This window comes from Canis lupus, chromosome 26, assembly GCF_011100685.1.
Source record: "Canis lupus familiaris isolate Mischka breed German Shepherd chromosome 26, alternate assembly UU_Cfam_GSD_1.0, whole genome shotgun sequence".
Lineage (NCBI taxonomy): Eukaryota > Metazoa > Chordata > Mammalia > Carnivora > Canidae > Canis > Canis lupus.
Genome location: NC_049247.1, coordinates 19,939,935 through 19,964,716, shown reverse-complemented (window position 1 = coordinate 19,964,716; position 24,782 = coordinate 19,939,935). Strand labels below are relative to the sequence as shown.

General features: G+C 54.1%; 1 protein-coding gene across 3 annotated transcripts in view; it reads right to left on the bottom strand.

Moving 5' to 3' along the window:
- The window catches only part of MYO18B (myosin XVIIIB), a 255,617-nt gene that overhangs the window by 217,212 nt on the left and 13,623 nt on the right, over positions 1–24,782 (bottom strand). For all 3 annotated transcript variants that reach the window (XM_038575488.1, XM_038575489.1, XM_038575490.1), the window contains exons 2-11: positions 21,796–21,929; positions 19,897–20,055; positions 14,453–15,730; positions 14,098–14,164; positions 13,274–13,386; positions 11,566–11,742; positions 7,143–7,341; positions 4,856–4,998; positions 3,890–3,990; positions 3,490–3,553 (exon numbers count right to left, since the gene is read on the bottom strand). In XM_038575488.1, coding sequence (XP_038431416.1) covers positions 3,490–3,553; positions 3,890–3,990; positions 4,856–4,998; positions 7,143–7,341; positions 11,566–11,742; positions 13,274–13,386; positions 14,098–14,164; positions 14,453–15,730; positions 19,897–20,055; positions 21,796–21,834 — 2,340 coding nt within the window. In that variant the 5' untranslated portion in view covers positions 21,835–21,929. The remainder of the gene's footprint in view (positions 1–3,489; positions 3,554–3,889; positions 3,991–4,855; positions 4,999–7,142; positions 7,342–11,565; positions 11,743–13,273; positions 13,387–14,097; positions 14,165–14,452; positions 15,731–19,896; positions 20,056–21,795; positions 21,930–24,782) is intronic.

The following is a 24,782-nucleotide window of genomic DNA, read 5'->3' as shown; positions in this document are numbered from 1 at the left end:
TCCATTACAAGATGGAAGTCCTGGGCATCCTATATTTTTGCGTGCTCAATCTGGCAGCTTTGGGAGCTTGTACTTAGCAACTCCCATCCTTGGGGGTATTTCCTGACCACCCAATTCCCCCCTACTGAGACAGTACCGGGACCACCCAACCCCAGAAAACTAGCTTTGGCTGGGATCAAAGACCAGTGAGCTTTCAGACTTTATTTTTGTTCGTAGAACACTGAGAAAAGCTTCCCTGGATACCTGCCAGGTAGCAGAGAGAGAGAACAAAGGAACACCCCACCAGTTCCCGCAAATCAGCTGGCCTAAAGGAAACACCCCCCACAAACATACACAAAAAAGAAATCTACTTCAAAAGGCTGCCTGACACGGATTCCCACTGTGACCCATTCCTGTGTGCAGACTGTTAACAAAAAAGTCAGGCTGGAGAGAGCTCACAAGGACGGGGCTCGGGCTCTTCTCCTCAAAAACAGCCCTCTTGCGGACTCAGATGGATCCACTAGGCCAAAATTCCTGAACACAAACGGGAAACCCCAGTGCTGGGATAGCCTCTCATCCTGCGCTGTCACGGTCAAGGTCTGGGGTCCTAATGGTTCCCCATCTGTGGGGAGAAAGTGCGTGGGAGAAAACCCCACTCTGGATGCCTGCCAGCGACACAGGGTGTCGGAAGAAGAGAGGGTTAGCCCCCAGAATTTAAAAAAGGAACAGCTGCACCATTTCTGCCTACTGCAGAAATGAGCCCCATGTCACCGGTTCTTAGAGAGGGCGGCCCCTGGGCCAAGAGCAGCAGCATCACCTGGGAACTGGTGAGGAATGCAGATCCCCAGGCCCTGCCCAGACCTGCTGGACACGTCCCTCTGGAGAGGCCCCAGCAGGTGTGTGTGCACGCGTAGACCGCTTCATTACAATGTCATCGACAAAAGATAAACTACTCATCTTTAAAAGGTATAATCTGGGCACCTGGGTGGCTCAGTGGCTGAGCATCTGCCTTCAGCTCAGGTCATGATCCCGGGGTCCTGGGATCGAGTCCTGCATCGGAGCCTGCTTCTCCCTCTGCCTGTGTCTCTGCCTCTCTCTGTGTGTTTCTCATGAATAAATAAAAAAAATTTTAAAAGGTATAATCTGATAAGCTATTGCTGCAATAAAGACAATGACCATACCCATCGCCACCCCAAAAGTTCCCTTTTATCATTCTTTCTCCCCCCGCCGCCCACCCCCACCCAGTGCCCAGGCAACCCCCATCCTGTCTTCTGTCACTGGCAGCCCGTCTGCAATTTGGAAAGTTTCACATACATGGGGTCATACAGTTATTCTCTCTTTCATCAGAGATTTTTATCAGCATGATGATTTCGAGAGCCATCATCTCCTTGGATATGCTAGTCGCTCCTTCATTTTTACAGCTGACTAGAATACTATCTTTATCGATACTCCACAGCCACTCACCTGTTATTAGACACGCAGGTAGTTAGTTGTTAGGTTTGGGCTATTGCAAGTAAAATTGCCAAGAACTGGGGACGCCTGGGTGGCTCAGTGGTTGAGCATCTGCCTTTGACTCAGGGTGTGATCACGGGGTCCTGGGATCGAGTCCTGCATCAGGCTCCCCCTGTCTCTGCCTCTCTCTGTGTGTCTCTCATGAATAAATAAATAAAATCTTATTTTAAAGAAAACTTGCCAAGAACTGTCAGGTCACAACCTTTGTCTGGACATGCACTTTTATTTTCCTGTATAAATACCTAAGAGTAGACCAGTGTATCATACAGAAAGTGTAGGTTTCACTTTTTTAAGAGACCGTTTTCACAAACAGCTGTACTGTTTTACATCCTTGCCAGTGGCGTGTGAGAGTTCCAGCTGCCCCAAATTCTCACCAGCACTTGGCATGATCAGTCTTTTAAAACCCAGACGTTCCAGTGATGGTGTAGTGATATCGTAGTGGTTTTAATTTGAATTTCTTTAAAGACTAACGATGTGGAGCGTATTTTCACGTGCGTATCAACCATCCGTGTGTCTTCCTTGGCAAAGTGTAGGTTGAAATCTTTTGCCCATCTCTTTGGTCAGGTTGTATTTATGTGTTTGGATAGTCGTCCATAATATTCTGGATTCAAATACTTTATCAGATATGTGATTTGAGAATATTTTTTCCTGGTCTGTGGTGTGTATTTTCATATTAACAGTGCCTTTCAAAGAGGACTGTGTGTTTAGTGGCCCATCTAAGAAACCTTAGCCCAAAACAAAGCCAAGAGAAATCTTTCCCTCGTTTTCTTTTTTTTTTCTTTTTTAAGATTTTATTTATTTATCATTGAGAGACACAGAGAGTGAGAGAGAGAGGCAGAGACACAGGCAGAGGGAGAAGCAGGCTCCATGCAGGGAGCCCAATGCAGGAGGCCAAAGGCAGGTGCTAAACCGCTGAGCCACCCAGGGATCCCCCTCCCTCATTTTCTTCTAGAAATATTATGGCTTTAAGGTTTACATTTGGGCCTATAATCCATTTTTATCCATTTCTGTGTATGGTGTGAGGTTGTGGATTGAAATACGTTTTTGACACAAGAATTCCCCATTATTCCAGCACTATTTGTTTCCCAAACTGTATCTTTGTTAAAAGGCTTTGGCATGGAAATGATCTATCCTCCCCAAAGTGGTGAACTTCTATTCATTCCTCAAACCCTGTCAAATGTCCCTGTAGCTAAGAAGCTCTTTAAACTATCCTCTGGTGCCCACGGCATTTTGGGCAACGTCTGGCACATTTGTATCTCACATGACTGCATCAGTGCCCATATCCGTCTCTCCTGAGAGAGTAAAAATTTGTGAATGGAGACCATAATCCCAGCACTTAGCACAGACTTGGCATAGGAGCTGGTGGTATATGCATTGGGTGGTGGGTGACTCAGAAACCAATTGTTAAAATATAAACCAATGAATTTTTTTTAAAGCAAACAAGTCAACACCTTGCTTTTTTAAACATCTCTACCATCTCTCAAGGTCCTACTCACAGACCACATCTTCCAGGAAGCCGTCTCTGACTGTACCTACCCATGGGAATCACCAATAATATTGACTAAGAGTACCTGATTGATGGATCTAGGCCAAGACCTGCGCTCAGCACTTTATGCCCATCATTTCATTTACCACTCACCCCGACCCAATGAGTCCGATACTACGACTCCCATTACTTGACCGGAGAGGATACAAATGTTCGGAGAGGTGAGGTCTGAGGTCATGTATCTAATAAGTGTCAGAGCCGGGGTTTGAGCCCAGAACCCACACGCTTACCTCTCCGAATACCACCTCCTGAATCCCTTGATGTGTACAAGTCCCACTTACCCTACAAGCCAGGCCCTGCAAAGGCAACCCTTGCGTCCCCCACATGACCAGTCCTTGCCAACCACTGGTTAAAAAGAAGAGTAACACAGGGAGCCCCTCCATCACGCTCCCATCCTGGCCACGGGGACACAGACACCCACACCCCTCCCCCCAGAAGGACCTCCTCCTCACCTTAGGCCATACACCCATGCCGAACGAGCTGCTGTCTGCCATCTGGTGAAGGTACAGCTCCGTCCTGGAAGCAGAGAAGGGACTGGAAGTCAGGGAGGGGCTGCCCACCTCAGTGGCTCGGCAGACCAAGTGTTCATCACAGCAGAGGGCTCCCAGGGCCTGCCCCAGGCCCTTGTCCCCTTTCTGGAACATTCCTCACTTGCAGCTCTTCCCCGGCCCTTCCTAAGTGCCAGGAGAACCCAGCATGAAGAATCACAAGCTACACCCAAGGGAGCAGGTTCTAACTCCAGGTCCTCTGCTAACCGGCTGCGTGAACTCGCTCCAGGGTAATCTCGGGGCAGTGGACCTGAATGAGTCCTTGCCACCTGCTAAGTTCAAAGATGCCAACCCTGTCACTCACCTGAGATCCAGGTCCAACCCCGCTAGCATCTGGGAGAAAACCTCGAAATTGCCTTCCCCTTCTGGCTGCCGGGCCACACGGCTCTTCTCCAAAAGCATCGTCTGCAAGGGGAGCGGACGGGACGTGGTGGGCCCTCGGGGTACACCTGCCGGCGGGCCTGCAGGCCAGCTACCCAGAGGCCCCGTCGGGGTGCCCCTCTGCCCTGATGCACTTTGGGGGGGGGGCAACAGCTCAGATCCGCACTCTGCCGGGACAGGTCCGTAGGGAAAGTGCACCGTCCCCCATCCCACTGGCCCGGAGCCCGCCCAGGGCCTCGACTAGGGCAACACTCTCCCGATGAAAGCGCCCAGAGGCAATGACAGCTGCACGGAGCCAGCGGCCAACACCCTCGACACCCTCGTGGTGAACAGAAGCTGACCAACCTGGACCAACCTGACCCGCGTGCTGACTATTGGTGGCACTGCAGGGCCAGGACAGAAAAGGGACTTCGGGGGCACCTATGAGTTTTCTTTGAGTCTGGATATCATCCCAGCTCAGTGTCCAAACTGCCCTGCTAATAACCTGGTCCTATTTTCTGCTCAAACATGCGTGAGGCGAGAAGGGGAGCGGCATGGTCATCGGGGTGCTGGGGGCCAGCAGGCCCTGTGCCGGGTACACGCGGCCGGCCGCGGAGGGCTGGCGAGCGGCTGTTTCACGTCAGCTTATGCTTGTAAGGATCCAGCGGATGAGAGGCTGGGCTATATGTTTACCCATGAATATTTCATCCCTGCAGCATCCAGAGGTGCAGACAGGCCGGCGATGCTCCGGGATGCTGAGCGAGCCAGGGAGGAGGTGGCCACGGCTGGGGGAGTCACCACAACTTAGACACATCCCAGGGACCCAGGTGGAGACGTGGCCCTCCCTATGCCGGGGCTGGGGATACTGCAGGACCAAGGGCCCTCCTCTCCTGTCCACCAGAGCACGCACCTGGAGCTGAGCGGCCGTGACTCGTCCCGTGGCATTGAAGTCCAGCGACATCACCATGGCAAACCGGGTGGCACTGCAGCTATGGCTGGTGGACACAGAGCCAAAAGCCCGGAGGATGGTGAAGGTAGCTCGGATCTTCTCCACTGTTGGGGGCAGGAGGCAGGGCGTCACCCATGGCCCAGGAGCCACCGCCCTCACTTCTCACAAAACCACCTTCCTCACTGGCAGCTGCACCAGTCCAAGCCCATCTGGGCCCAAGCCCCAGCAGACTCCCCGCTGCCTCCCCAACTCACACTAACCCACACACATTCCACCACTGCCCTGGTTGTGTACTGCAAGCAGGATGCAGAGGGAGCAGGATGGAGTCAGGAAGGAGACGTGCGCGGCCAGGATAGATACAGCCCGATGACAGGGGCCTCCTGGATCTGATCCAGAGGGGCAGGGCATTAACGTTCTCAGGCCTGCTTTGAGGTAGTTCACAGGGTAGCAGCAGCCTTGAAAAGCCCCGCTGGCTCTCCACAACTATTTACTGGGCACCTACTATGTGCTAGGCACTGTGCCGGGCACCTGGATACAGTCTATCCTGACTCCCACCCTCAAGCTCATGTGCTCACAGCAGAACTGTGAGCCAAGACTGGTGCCTCTCTCCGCTGCATTCCCAGCCCCTTCTATGGGTCCGGGGAAGAGTAGGTGATCAATAGAGCTTTGGAATAACCCCACTGACACAGCGGCACCCATAACAGTTAAGGGGATTTGATATGGCTCTGCCTTTGCTGGATCACTAATGTGCAAACCAACCTCCCTATGCCTCTGATTCCCCATCGGAAGATGGGGATAGTGATAGTACCCACGTCGGGGCACCGGGGTGGCTCAGCGGTTGAGCATCTGCCTTCAGCTCAGGGCGTGACCCTGGGGTCCCAGGATCAAGTCCCACATCGGGCTCCCTGCATGGAGCCTGCTTCTTCTGCCTGTGTCTCTGCCTCTGTGTTTGTGTGTGTGTGTGTGTGTGTGTCTCATGAATAAATAAATAAAATCTTTAAAAAATAATAATAATGATAGTACCTACATCATGCGGTTGTCACAAGGACTAAAAGATTTTAATAATGTAAAGCCTTTAGTCCCTGCTCCAAAGGCGGTGTGGCTAGTATTAGAATTGTGATCACTAGAAAAGCAATGTTTCCGGGACTATGTAATTCTCAGTGGGGAGAATATTGCCCCCAAGAGGGCAAAAGCGGATTCTTGCCGGTAGGGAGAATGTTGCTTTCTTACGTATAAAGCACAGACATGCCTGCACTGCATGAAGAGAACGCAGTATATCTATGACAATAAGATTTCATGGTAGGGGGTGATTGGGGGAGAAAATGTCCAAAAAGCCTCCTTAGGGGTGCAGCAATGAGAGAAACATTGAGAGCACGGGCCCAGGGCCTGGAGCTCCGGAGCCAGGTGGCCTGGGTTCGACTCTCAGCTCCAGGATGTATTAGCTGTGTGGCCTCAGGCAAGCTAGTCAACCTCACTGAGTCCTAATGGTTTCATCTATGATATTTGAAGAATAACATCTGCCTCATAGAACTGCTTTTTTTTTTTTTTTTTTTTAGAACTGCTTTAAATCATAAATAAGTTAATATGCTTGGAATACAACTGGCGCCTAAGTCCTCAGCAAACATTTATTATAGTTACTATTAATATTGTCATTATTATTATTAATTGGCACTCTTTCTTTAAAGCCTAGCTGAAACATCGCTTCCCCAAGGAAGCCCCCCACCCCCTCCTCTCCTCTGAGCTCCCTCTGCCTCTCTCCTAACCAGCTCTGCCACCACTTTGTGCAGAGCATTCAAGTTTGGCACATATGCGAAGTTCGGTTGCCCTTCTGGCTGTCAACTCCTCATGAGCATAGGCCCTGCCCTTCTGTCTTTACTTATTGGGTCCCCTGTACAGTTCAGCAGATTGTGCACTGCACAAGGACACCATTTCCAAGGGGCCCATCGTTTACATCACACAATCATAGGTCAGTATATTTGTTAGGATGATTCCCCAGCACGTGGCAGGCAAGTGTTTGGCTCTAGCAATGTCAGTGTATGATAATTTTCCTGTGGTTAGCTGTGAATGTCTTGAGGAAGGAACACCTTTTTCTAATTTGCACAAGGGTGTCCAATGGACAGGTGGCCCTGCCCAGAACCAAGCACAGGGTCTGCACATAGGTGATCCATGAATGCCAGCACACCTTCCCACTCTCCCCACCCTCTCCCACAACCCACCCCGGACACACATCACGTGGAGACCACAGTACCTGAGACCCTGCCATCCACACTGCCTGCCATTGCCACCAGGTGCTCCAGGACCTGCTCACAGCAGGTGGTCTTCCCAGCACCACTGCGGCCCAGAGCCACGATGCTCTGGTCTCTCCGCTGGCTCAGTAGCGCCCAGTATGCCCGCTTTGCTAGGGAGCCAAGGTGGGCTGGCAGGCCGTCCCGGCGGCCCCTGAGCACCTGCAGGAAGATGATCCTAGGCATTAATCTTCCCACCGCAGCCAGTGCCCAGGGAGCACCCCAAGACAGTGCCCTACCCCAGCCTCGAACGCTGACCCCTATGCCTGCCTGCCATCCTACCCCAGCCTGGTCAGAGGAGTCTGGAATTGGGATAGCCTAGACTAGACTAGACTCCAAAGTCTAGCCTTGGAGTTTAGTTCTGCCCCTGACTCACTGTGAGTCCTTTGGCAGCCTTTGAGCCTACTCTGAATCTGGGTCTCCTCTTTAGCTCCCAGGAGGCTTGTGTTGGCTCATTATTGGATAGTACTTGCCCGGAATGAGGCAGCTGGATGAAATGGCAAGATTGATTAGTGATGTCTGCCAGGAAAACAGAAGAGGCATGGGGTAGCTGATGGTACATGTGTCATGTATTTGCCATAACAGTTTTAGGTAATACCTGAGGTCCTCCACTCCATTCAGTCACCCACTCATCCATTCATTTACTTTTCATTCAATTAAAAAAAATTATTGAGTGTCTACTATGTAGCAGGCACTGTTCCAGGCACTGGGGGCAGAGCACTATGCAAAACGGATAAAGGAAATCCCTCCCAACCATGAGGAGATACTATTGTATACCTCTTAGAATGGCAAAAAAAAAAAAAAAAAAAAAAGTTTTTGTAACACTCACTACCACATTCTGGTGAAGACACAGAGCAACTGGCATCTCCTACAATGCTGGTAAGAAGGCTCAAATGATACAGTCACTTGGGAAAAAGTGAGACAGACGCTCATCATACAGCCCAGCAATCCCACTGTTAAGGACCTACCCAAGAGCAATGACCCTTTATGTTCACCAAAGACCCTCCATGCCACTGGTTCTATTGGATATGTATTCAATATATTATATTCTGGCAATATATTCAAAATCACCAGAAACTAGAAACAGCCCCAAGTGCCTTTTAACTAGTGAATGAAGGTAAGCGACCATCCTGGTTGTAACAGCGGGAGCCCCTGTCCCAGAACACCCTTCCCTCCTGGGGAAACCAGGACAACCGGTCACCCAGTGAGTAGACAAACTGGGCACGCACTCCATAGATGAACCAGTGGCCAGTCGCCGCAATCACATGGGCCAATGCCAAATGCATGGTGGTAAGTGGAAGAAGCCAATTCAAAGGTGACCGGCTGCACGATTCCAATTATATGACTTTTCAGAAAAGGCCCAATGATAAGAACAAAAACAAAAAAATAAAACAAAGCCCAGATCAGTGCCTGCCAAAAGCAGGACATGGAAGTGGAAGGTGACGACAAAGGTTCCAGGGAGCTTCTCAGGGGCCATGGAACTGGAACGATCCTGTAATTGATGGCTGAGTTGGTTACACAACTATACGCGTTGGTCAGAAAATTCTAGGCCCATAAGCTGGGAAGGGTGAATCGAACTGTATGTAAATTATACCTTAATAAATCTGACTTAAAACAGCCCTGCCTACGGAGCTCGCTTTCTGCTGGAAGAGGCAGATGATAAACAAAATAGGGAATTAAACTATATCTCACGGGAGACGTTTTAAAGCCTTGAGCCTGCATGAGATTGCCAGGGAGGTGGGCTTTACAGAGGAGGAGAGAAGAGGTGTGGGGACAGGGCACTGGGCCTTGGCGAGGTCAGGGAGACCAGCAGAGGAGGCTGAGGGGGAGGGCCAGCGGGACAGGGGGAGATCCAGGACAGGGGAGTCCTGGAGCTCACGCAGGGAGCGTCTGCAGGAGGGGGGCGGTGCTTGGCCTGGCCAAATGCAGCTGAGGGCCAAGTAAGGGGAAACCAGAGGTCGGCGCATTCGGAATTGTGTTTGGCAGCATGGAAACCACTGGTGACCTTGATGAAAGTCGGCTGAGCCTGGCCTTTGGGATAGAGGCCGATGGGAGATGAAACAGTGAGTGGGAAGGCACCGAAATGGGCCGGGCAGCGGGCCTGGCTGGAGGAGGACATCCGAGAGCCTGGCATGACAAACAGGCGACCGCTGGGCCAGCCAAGACCCCATCTGCCCCCTCCAGTGCCGTTGCAGGGCCAGGGCTGCAAAGCACAGTGTGGTGGCATTTCCTGTCGCCTGGACCTTCGGCCTGGGGCTCAGGCCCATTCCCAGCTCTCTGCTGGCCTTTTCACCTTTTCTGCCCAAGACACCAAGGCACAATGATGAGTCCCTGTCCTGACACAGAACACAGGGCTCAGAAGGACCCCAAAGCTGACGAAGGTGGGACAAGCCCCTACCAGCACCCCCCTCCGTCCCTGCACTGGCTGGAGACGGCCTCTGGACACGCAGCAGGCAGAGAGTCCTGGGGTTCTGAGCCCCGGAGCCACCTCCCACTCTGGGAACGCCAAAGTTCAGGGGACAGGCTATCCCATCTGTCAGGCCCCTCGGGGAGGGGGTGCCGGAAGGGCAAAGAGAATCCTCCTAATCCAGGCCCCCGTGTACACATACAGGTGCAGGCATGCACACGTGCCTTACGTGCTTGCACATGGGTGTGCTCACAGGCACATGCACCCAACCACGTGGCTCGCAGCCACACAAAGGTGTCCCCATCTACACCACACACTCTCAGACCCATGCTCACACACCTAGGTGCCCCCACACCCCCAGGCACACACCCAGCTCCCAGCCGCTGAGTGGGCCAGACTTCCAGTGAGAGAGACCCTCAGCCCTGCCCAGGCCCCGACCAAACCCATCTCAGGGTGGCCCCAGGCCCAGGCTCACCGCGGGCCTGTGCTCCCACCTGGTGGCCATCTGAAGAACCAGACTTGACTCAGCCAAAGCGCAGAAGGTGGTTTCGGGTTTAGACTGGGGAAGCTGGACGCTTTGAGGGGGCCTCACCCTCATCCCAGGGTTACAGGGCCTGGGGCATCACCGAACTCAAATTCCCTCTTACAGGGCACCTTCCAATGCCTGCACGTTAGTCTGCCCGGGATCTGCAATGGACGCCTCGGGCCAGAGTAGTCGGCGAGAATCTGGCTCAGCATTAGGGCCTGTCCTAAGTCTCCCAGGAGCTTATGAGGAGCAAGAGGAACCATCAGCTTCTTGGGAGGCTCAAGAGGCCTGGGCTGCACTCCCAGAAGCACGGCCCTCACAGCAAGGGAGGGGAGAGTGCACACAGCGGACAGCCAGGCTGGACGGGCCACGGGCTGGGGAGCACCTGACCGGGAGGGGTGGGGAAGAGAAGTCTTGGGGGGTCCAGCCCGTTCCCACCTACCCTCCACGCAGCAGCCGAGGGGAGCCTGTTCTGGCACAGGGCACACCATCTCACGCCTCTCTGAAGACCCCCAGAAGCTGGCATCACGCTCAGAGCAAGAGCCAGAAACATTAGGATCATAACAAAGAACTGGTGTGACCTCGTCCCCACGTGTCCCTGACGCTCAGCTGCTCTACTGGACCACGGTTGTCTTTGCTAGTGGGGGCCTGTCTTCCCCCGTCAAGAACGGAAGCCCCCCAAGGGCAGGCTTCTCTATCCTCCCTGCTCTCCCTCCCTCCTGTCTCAGTCAACAGCCTGTGGGACCAGCCAGGGGGCCCCGGCTGAGGGTGCGCGTGTGGCTGCAGGTCTCGCCACAGGGTGGCGCTGAGAGCTCGCCTTTGCTGTCACTGTCTTGACCAAAAAAAAAAAAAAAAAAAGAAATCAAAAACCAAAAATCCCAGCCATTTCTATACTTTGCAGGAAAAGAGTAAGTACGAGCAGAGTGGAGACTTCTGGGTCCCCATGTCTGTGGGTGTCCGGGCCTGCCGAATGTGCAGCATGGGCTTCAGAGCCCAGAGAGGCTGGCGGTCCGGGCTTAGCTTGAGGACTGGCCCAGCAGATGTCATCCGTCACATGCAGCTAGTAAGGGTCCCTGTCTCTTCAGGTGTGCGTGAGCGTCCGTTGAGCTCTTCTGCTCAGGGGCTTGGAGCAGGGCCTGGCACAGGGCTGATACTCCTTCAATACTTGCTGGCATTGTTACCATCCCCAAGACCCTGCTGCTTCTAGCTGTGACTCCTCGTCCCCCTCTATGGAGGGGGGTCAGGTGGTCTGCGATGACCACTATGACCACAGTGACCATGATGCCCCGGATCTCGTATCTGGCAGGATGCTACTCACAGACGGGTTTGCAGGGGGCTTTGGCTGCCCTGCTCTCTCCTCTGAGATGCAGAGGGAACCCCCACACCCTGAGGACACCCCATGGGTGTCTGTCGAGGCACCTGTCCCCAGCCCTGTCCCTATGATCCCACTCACCTTGCCTGCAGAGTGTGCTGGGGGCCCTGGAGGCTGGAGGACGATCAGGTCTGGCCCCTTGAAGGTACAGGGCAGCTGTGCCCGGTAGCGATGCAAAAGCGTGTTCAGGACACTCGATTCGTTGACACTGACCAGGGAGGCCAGGTCCTCAGCCTGGTCCAGCTCAGGGGGGTTGGCCTGTGGAGCATCACACAAAGTGTCCTCTGGCCTCACACACACACACACACACACACACACACACACACACACACACATGCACAGCCCTGGTGACCCCATCCCTGGAGAGCTGTTTGCCACACACCAGGACAGAAGACAAGGACTCTGGAGAGAGAGAAACAGGACCCTACAAGTGAAATAAGGGTACCCTGCTCCTTTGCCCTTCGTGCATCCTGAGGGCCATCTGTCTCCTCAAGCTGGTCCTCCTTCCTGAACTCACTGCCCCGGGAGGACGATGCTCCTGAGAGACTTGGCAAGATTCAGAGAGCCTCCCGGGTCTCAAACACCACACGGACGGTGGTGTTCCAGAGTGAGGAAGTGCCCGTGGCTGTTGCCTCCTCTCCGGCTCTTGCCAGGAAGCTCTGCGTGTGTTCTGTGATTCTCGGGGGCCAAGGCCAGTGCCCAAACAGCCCCATTTCTCTGTCAGCCCATCATGCATTGATCCCTTGGAAGTAGGCCCAAACCCTTCCAGAAGCAAGGGATGATTGCAGCTTCTTGGGGCATCCATTCTAAAAGGCTTCCTACTATTCTTTCCAGCTTCAAAGAGTTTTCTGGGCCTATGGCTCTGGGGTTTGCGTCAAGCCTGAGCTCTCTCATGGGTCAGCCTCTTTGTTTTTTTGTTTGTTTGTTTGTTTTGTTTTGTTTTTTAATTTTTATTTATTTATGATAGTCACACAGAGAGAGAGGCAGAGACATAGGCAGAGGGAGAAGCAGGCTCCATGCACCGGGAGCCCAAAGTGGGATTGGATCCCGGGTCTCCAGGATCGCGCCCTGGGCCAAAGGCAGGTGCCAAACTGCTGCGCCACCCAGGGATCCCATGGGTCAGCCTCTTTGTTAGGGACACAGGCCTACTGCAAACTCTGAACACCAGCTGGGGTAGAGCGCCCAGGGTGGGTAGAGGGTGGAGAAAGGGGAATGATGAATGAGGCCCACACAGACCTTCTGGAAGAAACACCTTCTTGATTAATAATAGTCTGTGAGAGATGGAAGAGGATCAGGACAGGACCCTTTTCCCCATCATTATACTCTAAATCTCAAAAAGATTTATGGTGTGCTACAAAAATTATGCAAAACATAATTGGGCTTATCAACCAAAAGAAAAGGTAATACCCAAAATAATAGGCCATTGAAACCTAAGCTATAGCTAACGACAAGCTGCAAATTTGGCTCTGAGTTCCCTGGCAGCCAGGGTGAAAAGGGAAACTTGCTCCATAGCATGATTTGCAATGTTCATAAAACAAAAAGTGAACTCCCAGTTCTGACAAACAATGTCTGTTAATGTGTCCTCATAAAGAGAACACAGGGATAGAGCAGCAACCTGCCCCCTCAACAATATACCTCCCGCAGAGCAATGAGTTCCATGATGGTCTTCCTCACAACTCCCTCCGGGGCTTTGGGCCAAAGCAGACTTTGCAGTCAGGTGTAAGGAAATCTCTTGCAGGGGTGGGGGAAAGAGGTGTGGAGTAGGTGGGGAGGGAGACAGAGCGCTCACCCTGTGAACATGCTCCTCATCCACCTCGGTGATGGTTTTGTCAGCATCGATGCAAAGTCGTACCCTGCCTGCCGGCAGGTCAGCTGTTCCCTCATCTGGCTTCAGCACGGTTGCTGGTGACAGTCCAGAGAGAGAAAGAGGACAGGCTCTAAGCTGAGAAGCCAGACCAGGGAGCTTAAATAGGTGTCCTGGCTCAGGTCAGAAGGGGGCAGCACTGTCTCCCCTTGGGGCCTGCTCACATGGAGGTTTCCGAACTGTGACCCCAAGTCCTTTGAGGACAGCAGCTGGGTCTGCCCCACCTTGGGCTTGGTGCCAGGCACAGGGCAGGCACCCTGAGGGTTGGGAGCATACGGACTGCCACCTCCCCTTCCAGGTGTCCGTGGCAGACATCACTAATCAATCACTCTTCCCAGCCGTGTTCTGACTGGGGCTCATAATTGCCTCTCGGTAGAGCGTGGTCACGACTACTTGACAACAGTGGGCTCGTGAGATGAAACCCCTTTGCCCATTTGCACCACACTTCATTTCCTGGAGGAACACAGTAGGGGCTGAACAATGCATGGGGCATCAATGAATTCATTAAATAATTAATTACCAAAGCTTAATTGCCTTTGGAAACAGTCCCCAGGAGACCAACTGCCGGGTGGGGCAAATGGCACTCAACGCTTCTCAATCCAGAGGCCACAGACCCCCACCCTGGACTCCTTGTCCCTCACCTTTCCCCCCACCAAACCGTGATCCAGCACCTGCAGCTAGTGGCAGAGGGGGCACAAGAAGAAAATACAGGAACCCTCCTCTACTTAGGGGTTAACACCCCTAATTACCAAGGGTAAATCCATCCTTCTGAACCAGCCAGACCTTCTCTGCCTCGTACCATCTGTCCTCAGGCGCCTGAGAGCAAAGATCACATAAATCAGAGCAAGAGGACACTTCCCCCGGCCGCCACCCCACCCCACCCCGAATCAGGAGCGAACCCAGGAGTCAGTGGGAGTTTCTTACAGTGGATCTGGGACCACCCAAAGCAGAATTTCCCCCAAGGAAGAGCAAAGGGGGGGGTGCTTATTTAAATGCAGATGCCTTGGCCCCACTTGTGGCCTTTTGAATGGGAGCTCCAAGGCGGGGCCCGGGAATCCGCATTTTGAGCAATCCGCCCTCCCGCTCGGGACCGCAGCCCCTCACCTGGTCCGAATCTTCGCTCTGGGCTCCCCTGCTGCCCTCGGGCAGGCCTGGCCCCTCTTCACTCTCCCTGCGACTCCGAGGCCTTTCTGTGGGGCCATCCCGAGCAGGGGGTCTGGGTCCTTCCACCTCCATCTCCAGGGCCTCGGCCCCATCAGCTGCTCCCGAGCGGGGCTCCCCGGCCTTCCGCGCTGCGCTGTGTGGCCCGCCCTCCTTCTCAGCAGTCGCCGGCGTCTCCCCGCGGGCCCCCACCTCCTTGGGGGCTTTCCAGCCCTTCTCTGTCTTCCCTGCAGCTTCACCGGCCTCCCGGGACTCACCCTGGGGCTGTCCTTTTCCTACCTTGGCCCCGGGCTCACCTGACCTCCCAGGTGCACTGGGATGCTCGCCTGCTTTGCCCACCTCTCGGGGAGCGTCCCCCCCCTTCCCGGCCTTCTCCTGCTCCTTGCTCCCCTTCTCCACCTTGATCTGCGGTTCCTCTGACTTCTCTGCCTTACTTGGGAGGACACTTTCCTTGTCCTTCTTACTCTGGGGACCATCCCACTTGCTCCTTCTGCCCAGGGGGCCTCCCCACTTTCTCACCTGGATTTGGGCCCCAGCCCTTTTCCCTTCACCACCCACATCCTTGGAGAGATTCCCTTTTGCCATCTTGCTTGGGGGGTCCTCTGCCCCCTTCTCTGCTGTTTCCACCTGCTCCCCTTGGCCTGGCCCCTCTCTGCCCTGGAGCTCATCCCCTTTCAGCCCTTTGGTCTGGGGGGCCCCGTCCCCTTTCCCCCCTGCACCTTGTTTTGTTAGTAGCACCATGCCTGGGTCCCCAACACCCTCAGTCCGGGGCTTCTCGGCCTTTGTGGCTGTGTCCTTAGTGCTGGCCTGGGGGCCACGAGGAGTCCCTGGAGTCCCCCCCTTTTTTTCCCCTCCAGGGTCTGTGGCTGGGGGTGGGGTCTTGCAAGCAGGGGCATCACGGGGCTGGGTCCTCTGCTCCGGCTTGGATGCATCTGGGTCTAGCTTGGCTACCATCAGCAACACGTCACCCCTCCTCACGCCTCTCTTGAAGGGCAGGGGTTTTCTGGCTGGTGTCCCAGTGGGGCCCGATTCCTGGGGCTTCTCGCCATTGATGCTGGTCATCAGCACGGAGTCTGTGGTGCCGGCCCCCTTGCTCTCCTTGCCCGGAATGTCTGAGTTCTGCGGAGAGCTTAACTGGTTGCCTTGGGAAATTTGCTGGTTTCCAGATTTGGTGCCACTGTCGGACTTGCTCTTGGGTTGGCTAGCAGAAATTTCTGGGGTCTAGGAGACAGGCCACAATCATACTTAGCTGCTTGCTGACCAGAGAGCTTTGCCATTTGCTCACCACTCCCTCCCTCCCTCCCTCCCTCCTTTGTTCACCCAGCCATTCATCCACCCAAAGACCTTCAAGCGCCCACAAGATCTAACAGGCACTGTGCTAGGCGGTGAGCCGAACCCCAACACCCTGGACCTTGGCCCAACACCTCAAGACCAACTTCAGAGCCCACAGACCCAAGTTCAACTCCTCACTTTGCCATTCGCTAACTGTGTGGCCTTAGGTATAATTACTTGCCCTCCCTAAGCCTGTTTCCTTATCAATAAAATGAGGATCATAAGGGCCTACCTCGCATGGTGAGCGTTAGGATTCATGATAATATAGGAAACTGAGCCCAGCACAGAGTAGGTCCTCCTGCCTTGCCTGGCCGGGACATCTGTGCTACAACACCCCCTGCCAGCTCCCCTCCCGGGCCTTGCTGCCTTGTGGTGTCATCTCTGCTCAGAGTTCTGTCCTCAAGCCCACCTGGCTGTGGCCTGAACTGCTCACAGGGCCCGCTGTGCCGAGGCCTCTAGAGGAAGAGACCCGGGCGGGGAGCGCAGGTCCGCCCTGATGCCTGGCTTCACCGCCTGCCCTCGCCTGGGTACCGCCATCGGGCACCGCGCTGATGCTGGCCTCCCGCACAAACCTGGGCCCAGGAGTCTGGGGTCCTCACCCTCCGCTTGCACCCAAAGCAACAGCAGGATCATGTTGATTCCACCCTCATGGCCTCACACCTGTGTCTCTCTTTCCAAACCCGGCTCCACATTCACCTGGGCCATTGTCACAGTCTGATCTGCTGTTCCTTCAATTCGCTGCCAGCCATTTTAATCTAAATCAAAAGATTTTGGCAGTGGCCCATAGCCTATGGGAAAATTATTCAATACCATCCCCTGCCATTCAGAGCCCTTAAAAAGGAGCCACCACCCTCCATTCTGGTCCATGGTCCCTGCTTGTTCCCTTTGAGTCACGTGGGGGCATCTCCTACCACATCTGACCAGCCTCTGCTTCCATGCTTCATCCTCCGTTAGCTCCCTGCCTGCGATGCTCTCTCCCGTCCTCACTTACCCATGCTCTGCTCATCCTTCTAGACCCAGCTCCAATGCCACCCCCTCCACAAATCCCCGCCTGCAAACCTCAGTCAGAACCTGTCTCGGGCACCCCCGAGGCCCCAGGGCACCGTGCTGGTACACGGTCTGTGGCGATGATCGTAGTCTGCAGCCCATTCTAGCTCCGATGTGTATCTCTGTTCCGTTTCAGGTGGCGGATGCCTCAAGGACACGGCCTCTATCTATAGCTTTGTAATGATGATGATGATGACAGTACTAACAGCCATCACGTGTAGATCCCTCTTACCAAGGGCCCAACGTCACCGTCATATCCTACTCAACCCTCCTAGGAACCCAGGGAGGTAGGTTCTGAACTGCCCCCTGTTCTACAGATAAAGAAGCCAACACAAGGATATCAGGTGGCCCAAGAGACAAAGTCAAAATGTAAAGTCATGCAGGCCCCCATGAGTCTAAAGTCCACGTCCTTACTGGATGCATATTACCAGCCTTCCTTATCCCTAGGACTCACTAGAACCTCCGGGGAGCTTTACAAAAATACTGATGCTTTGGCCCCAATCCCAAAGAATCAGATGGAGTTGGTCTGGGTTGTGGGCCCCCCGGGTGATTCCAGCGTGTAGCCAGGGCTGAGAACCCCCACTCCAGGGCCCTAGTGGCTCCGTCTGACCAGGGGCCAGGGAGGACATAGCCTTGGAAAGGGGATTGGCCTCACTTGTCAAACGTCACCGCTGTCTATACCATTTTGAAGAGTGAGTCAAGGCCGTATTTTTAACCAAACTGCCATAGTGGAGACAGTAACATGGCTCTGAGCCAAACAAGATAACCAATGCGACCCTACCTCTCTCCCACCCATGGGCTCTCGTCCTTTGGATTTTCATAGTCGCCAAAGCCCCCAATCCACTCTGCGGCCTTCTTGGTATACGGGAGGAGGTGCCTCTGGAATCATTGAGGCCAGGAGGCAACTCACACACACCCATTTTACAGATGAGCAAACCGAGGCCCGGACCACACAGAGGGGTGGGTCCTAGGACCCAGCTGTCCTGACATTCCATATGAGTCCCTTTCTGCCCCTGTCTCTCACTGACTGCCTGACCTTTGGAAAGCCAAGTCACCTCTCTGAGCCTCATTTTTACCTCCCTGCAAGATGGTGACAGCTTCCAATGGCTCATTGCAAGGATTACATGAGGACCTTGTGCTGGGGTGTCAGCTGTGCGGGGGGAAGGAGAGAATCCAGTTATTTACCAATGGGGACAAGAAAATTAAATTGGTGAGAACTAGCCAGGGCTTGCTGCCTCAGAGAAACATATCCCCAGGCTGCCCTGCTCCAGCCCCAGGACCATCTTGGCCCTTGGTCCAGACACCTGTTGTGGTCTGAGGCCTGTCCATCCTGCATCTTGGCTCTGAGTCGCTGCCTAGACTCTGGGGTGACAGTTTGTCCCCATCCTGTGCTCAGTTCTTAGCTTGTGCACCATGACGCCAGCATGGCCGGCAGCCTGTGGGACAACTTCCTGCTCAGGTCTCCGCATCAGCCACCTTGCTCCCCAGAGTGGCCCTTCCCGAGGCAGCTCCCCAGAGCCAAGAATGCACAAGCCCTTGCCCTGGCTCTGCCTCTATCTGGTCTCATGACCTTCAGCAAGTTGCTTGACCTCTCTAAACCTCAGTCTCCACCTCTAAGAAGTGGGTACGATTCCCATCTACCCTGTTGCTGCAGAGGAGCTCAAAGGAGCCAATGAACGGCAAAGGGAACCTTGTCTAGTAACAAACGGCACCCGCTCACACTGCATCATGACCTAACAACAGCTTTGGAGGCTGACCGTGGCCCCCCACTTATGCCTGTCTCAGGCAGGGGTGGGGACAGAGCCCATCCTCCCTGTAATCCTCCCCCAGAAGACTTGGCAGGGACGTTTCAACAGTTGCTGCCGTTCAGCTGCCGGAGAACTTCTCTGATGCAGTGAAGCCATTGTAATTGGACAGGTGCAGGCACGTGGGGGACAGCACAGGCACACGGGGGATGGGACAGGCACGTGAGGGACGGAACAGGCAAACAACAGCTGGAGGGATGTGGGGGGGCGGAGTCAGGCTGGTCACTGGGCCCGAGCCAACTCCAGGCCCCGAGGCCACTGGGTCACTCAGCCCAGTCACTGCAGTATTTGCTCCACCTCCAGGGTGCACTGCAGAGACTCCAGGAGAGGATAAATTTGCAAGTCCTTAAAGCACAGGGGAGGATAAATTTGCAAGGAGAGGATAAATTTGCAAGTCCTTAAAGCTTGTCCAATGACTGCTTCGATTTAGTGGAATTCTTCAGAATAATTAAGGAATTTAGCGGACACCGACCAATCAGAAATGATGCCAGCTAGGTACTGAGGTCTCTACTCGTGCAAGCATTAACCCTTTAATTGTTGGCATGTGGCCATTCTGAGGGACTTGGGGGAGGGGCAGCTGGAGGGCAGGGGCCGGGGTCACCCCTGTTTGCCACCTGGCATAGAGAGGTCTCAGTATCATTACAACCAATACACCCATAACCAGTAACCGAACATAACCAGTAACTGAATAGCTTGGCCACATAAAGTAAGCTAGCTACACATTGTTAGCCAACACCTAGGTTTCTCTCTCTGCAAAAGTGGGGTTAAAATGATCCCTGCAATCGCTGGTCAGCTGATGTCCTTCATGCATTCATTCAACAAACATTTGTCCAGCACTCACTCTGGACCAAGTTCACAAGAGGTGCTCCATATACAGAGTTGAAGGAGAGAGAACCACCGGCCCTAAGGAATGCCCCGTCCAAAAGTCGCACGATCAAATATTTAACTCTGCCGACCTCCATTAAGACAGACACAGAGGGCGCCATGGGAATCAGAGAAAGGAAGGCAATGGGGGAGCTTTCCAGAGATGTACTATTTGAGCCGGGTTCTGAGGGAGGAATAGGAGTTCGGTAGATCGACTGCAGAAAAGGACATTCCTCAGAGAGCAGGAGCGAAGGCGAGATGGCCACTGAATCTAGAGGCTCATAGGAGGGGACTGTCCTGTTGATTGGCACCTGGTCCCCTTCCTGCGGGGCCACTTACCTCTTGTTCTGGAGAGGCGAGCGCTGCCTCTTTCCTCAACCTTGCTTCTTTGGACTCTTTCTCGGTCTCCCGGACCAGCTGCTTAATGAAGCCCCCTGGGATGACAGAGAAAAGGGGAGGGGGCGAAGATGGTGGAGGGCTCTTGTCTTCCTCCCGAATCTGTTTTGCAGAAGCAAAGAAGGAGAAAGCTCAGTGAGTGAACCAGTGCAAGCAGGCAGACCTTGGAAAGGTTTGTGATGGAGCCTGGGAGGCGGCCCAGGGGGACATCCGTGACCAAGCACATGTATGAGAGGCCGTGGCAAAGCAGATGGGGTCGGCCGGGGCTCCGGGACGCCTTGAGACAGCGCATGGAGATGGAATGCATGAGCAGCAGAGGCCACCCTGTCTGTGTGATTTCTGCCTGGACCCAATTTCCTCATAATGCGAATCTGGCCCTTGGGTTCCCTTCCTGGGCGGGGAACAGACCATCTCTGGGAGGAGCTAGTACAGCAGGAGCTTTTCCATTTTCCAGAAGGGGATGGACCCCAGGGCACCATGCACATTCTCTGCCTCCGCTTGCAATTAAAATAATAGATTGATCAGTTACTCACTGATGACACGCCAGGGACATGGGAAGGTAGGGAATGGCTCGCAGCCACGGTTTATATAAAAAAATCCAGCCCTATGGCTACAGCCCACTCCACTGATGCAGAGCTGTGGCTTCTTGATGGTCCTTGAACCGGGACCCAGGCAGCCAGGGGCTCCCCAATACAGGATCCTAAAGTTGGGGGGCTAGATACTGCCATTTTACACCAGAAACATAGCCTAGACCCAAGCTGGCTGGAGTTGGCGTGTAGCTAAGGCTCCTTTGTGGACCACAGGGTCCTCGGGGACTGAGGCAATGGGACCTGTTCTAGGTGACTGGGGTACATCTTTAACCAGCATCATTGTGGCCACCCGTGGGGGTGGCGGGGTGGCAGAAATCTGTAGCACTTTTTATGGCAGAGCCACACAGCGGTTAAAATAAGCTACTTATCAAGGTCCTCCGCGTGTGGCTGGCAAAGACTTGATCTCAGCAGCCCAGCTGATAAAGGGGAAATCCGAAGGGGATAGGGACGTCTAGGAGACAAAGCAGAGGCCAAGGGTTAAGGCTGGTTGATGCAGCCCCCTGTCCGGGGCTCACTGACCCCACGCCTCTCCCTCTCGATGGGGCCCAAAAGCCACCTCATAAGACAGAGCGAGGCTTACGGCCCACTCAGCAGGTGTCACCCCTGCTTCCTGCAGCATTGCTCTCAGTGCTACACCCGGAGCAGTCTGGGAGGCAGCCAGAGAGAAGCTTCTCAACCGCCTCACCCCTCAGCCTCTAACTCATCAAATCCTACACGAGGGTGGGAGGCGAGGCGAAGGAGAGCTCAGGCATCAGAGACAGCCCTTCGTGGAATCTTGTGAAAAAATACAAAAGGGAGAAGAATAACTGGGAAGAAGGGCCCGTTTCCAGTTCTCCATGGTGACAGAAGGAAGGGAGCACGGAAACCCGTCCCCAAGGCAGAAGTCTGGCAGCCACCAGCCCTGTCCCTGCCCCGCCGCCCACACAAAGCCGGTGTTCGTGGAGGCCGCCCCGGTGATCCAGACAGGACAGCTGGTCTACCCTCAGTCCCCCGCTGCCTACTGAGGAACAGGAAGAGAGCGGCCAGGCATGGGAGGAGTTCAAGGGGCTCATGAACTGGGTTGGAGAGGCCTCGGCTCACCAGGGCTGGCCGGAGGGAGTGGAGCGGGGCACTGGACACGTCACAGGGAGGTGCGGATGCCAGATGCCCCGCCTGAGGCGGGAGGGGACAGCCTGGCCACCCATGCTCTGGCTTGTCCTCCCGCTTGGCAGTCGGCCCTATGGCTGTCGCCTGAACCCTGAACGTTACTTTCCTTCTGCTCCCACAGGGCGAGGCGTGATGAGATGGCCATGCTGAGGCAGTGTCAGGGCTGAGATGGGATGACACGGAGCTCTCTGGCGGGCAGCACGAAATGTGGCTTTATGGACACACACACGGCACACGACACTGACGCATGGAGACACGGGCGCGGACAGGGGAGAGAAGAGAGATACAGGTTAGCTCTTGGACACAGCCCTCCTCCCACCCCCATCGCGCCACGAACCAAGGCCACGCCGCCGGGCACAGCCCGCTGGGAGGACGACTGTCAGCAAGGGGGCCGCTGCCCGTGGACTGGACAGCGCCCCCAAATCCTTTTCCCCTTGACCCACCCTTTGTCATTGAGACATAACCAATGTCAGAAAAGTATAGAAATATACAGCTCAGCGGCTCTCACCTAAAGATCATATCTATTTAAGCAGCATCCTGATGAAGAATAAGAAAATATTATTTTATTTATGGGCAGTTCAAGATGGGACAGATCTAATCTATGGTGATGAAGGTCAGAGCAGCTGCTGGCTTTGGGCTGGAAAGGGGAACAAGGGAACTTCCTGGGGTGATGGAAACGTTCTCTGTCTTGATCTGGGAGAGGGCCCCACGGGAGCATCATATGTAAAGATTCACCCAGCTATCCAATTAATTCACTGGATGTCGATCGCATCTCAACTCAAAAATAAACAAAACAGGGGCGCCTGGGGGGGCTCAGTCGGTTAAATGTCCAGACTCTTGGTTTGGGCTCAGGTCATGATCTCATGGGTCATGAGCTCCAGCCCCTTGTCAGGCTCTACATTCAGCGGGGAGTCTGCTAGAGGTTCTCTCTCCGTCTCCACCCCACCCCCGCCCGTGCATGCATAGACACACTCTCTCTCTCTCTCGAAAAACAAAATTTAAAAATAAACAAAACATTACAGCCTCCCTGACCTTCCCTCCCGCCCCTTCTTAAGTTACTATTCCCCAGAGGACAACCACCATCCTGACTTGTAATACCATAGCATAGTGTGTTTTTCTCTTGTCCGGGACTAGTGGGTGCCACAATTTGACCACGTGCACTAGGAAAGGACGGGAAACCGAAACTATTAATTGGCCCGTGCTTTGGGGGAAATGCTTTAGCACACTTAGCATCATATTGAGAGTCTTGACAAACGCTCAGGACTTTTGACCTACCTAGTAAGGCCTCTTCTGGAAAACAAAGTTTGGGGAAGTAATCCTAAAGCGGAAAATCTTACTCCGCTGGGTCGCTTGGAGCCCCCAAACCAGAGACACAACCCCCGTGTGCAGTAACTGGAGAAGGTCAAATACATCGGAGCCCATCTGACTTTAAGGAACACAATGAATCCATCGAGAAGGGTATTTAGGAAGCATTTGGAAACAGCTCCACTGAGGTATCATTTCTAGGCCAGCCATAAAGCTCACCCACTTGTAAGCATACAGTGTGACGACCTTTGATGAGTTCACAGAGTTTTGCAACCATGACCACAACCCCATCACCCCAAGAAGACCCTCCAAGACCATCTGCAGTCACTAGCTGTTCCCTCCCTCAGCCCCCTGGGTAACCACTAAATCTGTCTGTTGCTATAGATGGCCTTTTCTGGACATTTGCTCTAAATGGAATCCTAGCATCTGTGGTCTTTTGTGTCTGGCTTCTTCCACTTTGCATACCGTCTTTGCGGTTCATCCACATTGTTGTGTGTAGGAGCACTTTGTCCCTCTCTGTTGCTAAGTGGCGCTCCATTGTGCGCACAGACCGCATCTCTGTTTATGGGGTCACCGTGAATAGCGCTGCCAGGAGCAGTCCCCTCAAGCTTTGTGTGCCATATGTTTCCACTTCTCTTAGGTAGATACCCCGGAGTGGCATGGCTAAACTATAGGGTAACGTCGCGCTGGACTTTCTCAGAAACTGCCAGGCTGGGATCCCTGGGTGGCTCAGCAGTTTAGCGCCTGCCTTTGCCCCAGTGCATGATCCTGGAGTCCTGGGATCGAGTCCCGCATCGGGCTCCCTGCATGGAGCCTGCTTCTCCCTCTCCCTGTGTTTCTGCCTCTCTGTCTCTGTATCACTCATGAATAAATAAATAAAATCTTAAAAAAAGAAAAAGAAAAAGAAACTGCCAGGCTGTTTTCCCAAGTGGCCACCCTGGTGGCCTGCAGTGCATGAGGCTGGTTCAGGGAGCCTGAAGCCTCTCACGGGGTCTGGTAAAGATCAGAAGGCAGAGAGTAACACTTACCTGCACTAAACCATCCCAAACGGGCAAAACCCAAAACCGGCCACAGAAAGTGAAGAGCGGAAGGATGCACACCAATATCTCGGTGGAAGCGGTCGTGAGTGAAGGAGTGGGTATCCTCTCCTCCCTCCAACTTCTCTCACTTCTGGGCTGGGTTGGCCCCCGGAGCAGTGCCCCCACCCTGACCCCTCGCAGCCCCCTTCCTGGGCGAGGCCCCCTCTCGATCATCCCAGAGCTTCCAAAGGCCTGCTTGGCCTGTGAGTAGCCACTTTGAGCAACGACGTATCCATAAGAGGATGGCTTGCACAGAGGTCCAGGTGATCCTGCCCGCTGCACATCCTGGAAGCTGCAGAGGTGACCTGGTGGGGAGGGTCCCCAGGGCTGGGCTGGAACAAGCTCCCACCATCTCACCCCAGCCCACCGTGGCCGCCTCTTTCCAACTCCACGTTCTGTGCCGTCACCTTATGAGCTTGAAATCGGCTATGGGAGCGTTTCCACCCCAGAAATTGGCAAATACATCAGATCAGGGCTTTTGCTCCAGGAGCTGCCCAGGAAATATGAATGGGCACATCCCCGGGGGAGACCCCCCACACTCCTGCGGGGCCTGGCCAGGAGGATATCTCAAGATCCAAAGATCCAAGAAGGGACATTCCGGCTCTGAGGAGGTCAGGAGCCCAGGGGGAGACCTTGGGAATACGTCCCAGTGCCAACAGCCAAGTCTTTGCCTTGAGAAAAAAATCCCCCTGCTGCATGGTCTCCCCAC